Source organism: Carlito syrichta, unplaced genomic scaffold (assembly GCF_000164805.1).
Source record: "Carlito syrichta isolate Samal-C Ts95f unplaced genomic scaffold, Tarsius_syrichta-2.0.1 Scaffold107890, whole genome shotgun sequence".
NCBI lineage: Eukaryota > Metazoa > Chordata > Mammalia > Primates > Tarsiidae > Carlito > Carlito syrichta.
The window spans coordinates 194456-197453 of NW_007051986.1; the positions used below are offsets into that span (position 1 = coordinate 194456).

Consider the following 2998-nt stretch of genomic DNA (forward strand, 5'->3'; position numbering starts at 1 on the left):
AAAAAAAAAAAAGAGCCAGGCTCGGTGGCTCAGCCTGTAATCCTACTGCTTTGGGAGGCTGAGGTGAGTGGATTGTCTGAGACCGCAGGTTCGAGACCCGCCTGGGCAACTTGGCGAGACCTCATCTCTACAATAAATAAATTTAAAAAATTAGTTGGGCAAGGTAGCGCGAGCCTGTAGTTCCAGCTACTTGGAAGGCTGAGGCAGAAGGATCGCTGGAGCCCAGCAGGTCGAGGCTGAGGTGGCCAGGAGTGGCTACTGCACTCCAGTCTGGGCAACGGAGTGAGACTCCAACTCAAAAAAAAAAAAAAAAAAATGGAAGAGGTTCATTAAATGTTAGTTTCTTTTGTCCTAGAAGCTCCTTAAACAGAGAGAACACCTGTTAATCTCTACAAGTCAGTTCCAAATTCTGCTAAGGGCGAGGAAGAGTAAAATACCTTTCCTACTCTCAAGAAGGTCACAGCCTAAGAAGGGAGACAATTGCAATATGGCATGGGGAAAGCAATGACAAAGATGCACTGAAGAGCATCCAATTAGAGTGGACACAATGGATATCAGGCAAGGATTCCTGGAGGAGGAGACATCTAGGGTTAGCCATAAAGGATTGAGTAGAACTTCGTAGGCAAAGGGGAGAAGAGTATTCCTAGCAGGTGGCACAGCCTAAGTTTGGAGCAGAGACTACTAGTTCAGCAGGACCACATGGGGAGGGGTGGGGGGAAAGAAGACCAGGGAGGCAGGGAGAGCTGGAGAATAAGGATCCTACGTGCAGGCCAAAGAGCTTGAACTTTATCCTGTGGGCAGTGAGGAGCTGCTAAAAGCTTTTTAAGGTGATGTGTGCCAGTCAGCCTTGCTTCAGAGGTACATTCCTCTGGCATGGAAGATAGATTTTAGAGGGAGAAAACTACAAAGCAGAGAAGCAGCACCCAGCACAGTGGCTGGCACACAAGAGGGACTCGCTCAAATTGAATTCAACCCAAGTTCCTTAGGACAACCTGGTATTGCAAAGAACCATTCCAGATTATTTGATGGGGGCAACTCACTCAACTGTTCTATTTCCTTATCTATAAACTGAGTACAGCAATGTGTCCTTGTGCATGGGAAAGCATCAGGGTCAAACTTCAGTTGCCTTCCCCCACATAAGACCCTGAATGTTGGTGCTCAGTCAAGGGTTTTCTGATTTTTTTTTTTTGGTTTATAAACCCTGCCTATAAAACCCTCCCACAGGGCTTTGCCCACCCCAACACACAAAGCCATGACAAAAATTCTACATATTCTTCATGAATCAGGTCAGCTTCAGTTGAATTCCCAAACTGGGCAAAAGATCCCTACCTCGGTGCTCAGGAAACCCTCTGATGATCTCTAGGTTAAACCTAGCAGACTATATTGAAACCAGCTGTTTATGTATCTGTCTCTTTAGATGATGAGCTCCTTGAAAGGACTATTTTATACTCAGTACACAGGACAGGGCCTGGCCCCTGGGGGCTCAAGGTGATGCTACAGGCTGAACTGACCAGCAGGTTAAAGGGGCACAGTAACAATGGGCAGAATCCAGAGAGAGAGAAGGAAGAAGTCAGAGGCAATCATACCCCCACCTCAGGAGTGACTCAGGCCCCTGGAGGGAACTAGGAAAGAGTAAGCCCAGCTGGGGAGGTGAGGCAATAGGGAAGAGGCCTCCCCACCCTCTTTCCTTCACTGAAAATACAAGACTGCCCTCTCAGTTTCGCATAGGGGCTCTGCCCTTAGGGTCTCCCTCCAGCAACCAGACTTCCCCACCTCACAACTCTATCCTGAGGACCCAGGGCTATGGAGGAGGGGAGGTACCTGCATCTCTCCCAGACTCTCTCCCCCTAGGGGACCACAGATCTCTAACAGAACCTCTGCCCAACCAACCCTCCAGAGTGTCAGGCCTGGAGCTGGAGTTTCACATCAAAGCAGGGATGCCCTTAGGTATCACCTCATTCAATCCCTCACTTGATAGAGGAGGAAACTAAGGCACTAGCTCAAGGGCACCTAGTGCAACAAAGGCAAGGCCTAGGCAGGCTTAAACCTAGATCTCTTGACCCCTGGATTGAAACTCACACTACCATCCCAAAGTCACAGAAACCTCGCACTAATATGACAATGCCTCGGAGGCTCTAGGCATGATAGCTCCCACTAACCACCCCCTGGATCCTCAGAGGAGGTTGAGCTGCCAGAGTCTGGGAAGGTGTATCCTTTCCCCCCTCCCTCGACCTCAGCTTCCTTGAGACAGTCCCAACGGGTGCTCACTGGGTACTCACAAGCTGCCCGAGTACTGGCTGCCCCCAAGGAAGCCATACTTGTCCGTCTTGCGCAGGGCCAGCCCATTGATCTCTGAGTCTGAGCCCATAGAGCTCACATCATCTGCCAAGGACTCCAAGGTTCCAGACATGAGGCTCACGGAGTCCAAGTAGCTTAGAGTGTCCGGAGCCTGACCTCGGGGCCCAGAGATGCCAGGTCCCAGGCTGGACGTGGAGCCCAGGTCTTGAGAGTTTTCGGCAGGCTCCGGAGCTGGGGTCACCGTCACGACAGCTACGGGGGTCTCAAAAGCCCCGGGAGGGCCTGTGCCAGGCCCTGAGGGGTTCTCGGGAGCCTGTCCTGCTGATGCTGATGTTGCTGTTGCAGCTCCATGTCCACTTGTCACCTGTCCTGCTGCACTCCGTGCAGTCACTGCTGAGGGCACTGTGGTTCCTGGCTTGGGAGCAAGCGGGGGTTTGGCGGTCAGGGCCCCAGAAGCCGTTCTGGAAGGGGTCCTGCTGGGGGTCCCGGTGGGGATTCCTGGTCCTGGGGCGGGCGAGGGTCGAGCCTCCTCCGTCTTCGAAGAGTCTGCTCCTGGGGGCAGAGCCATCGACGTCTCGGGTCCTGCCACTGCCGCGGGCACTGGGGGCTCTGGACCGGAGGGGACTTGCGTCTTCGGGGATTCGGGTGAAGCCTTTAGAGTCGGCAACACCTCTGAGCTGCCCGTGACGACTGGGGCTGG

At 52.8% G+C, this 2998-nt stretch overlaps 1 protein-coding gene across 1 annotated transcript in view; it reads right to left on the reverse strand.

Moving 5' to 3' along the window:
- TBC1D10B (TBC1 domain family member 10B) overlaps nucleotides 1–2998 on the reverse strand; it is a 12686-nt gene extending 9688 nt beyond the window's left edge. The window contains 1 exon segment of the mRNA XM_021717068.1: nucleotides 2280–2998. Within this exon segment, the coding sequence (XP_021572743.1) occupies nucleotides 2280–2866 (587 nt within the window). The 5' untranslated portion in view covers nucleotides 2867–2998.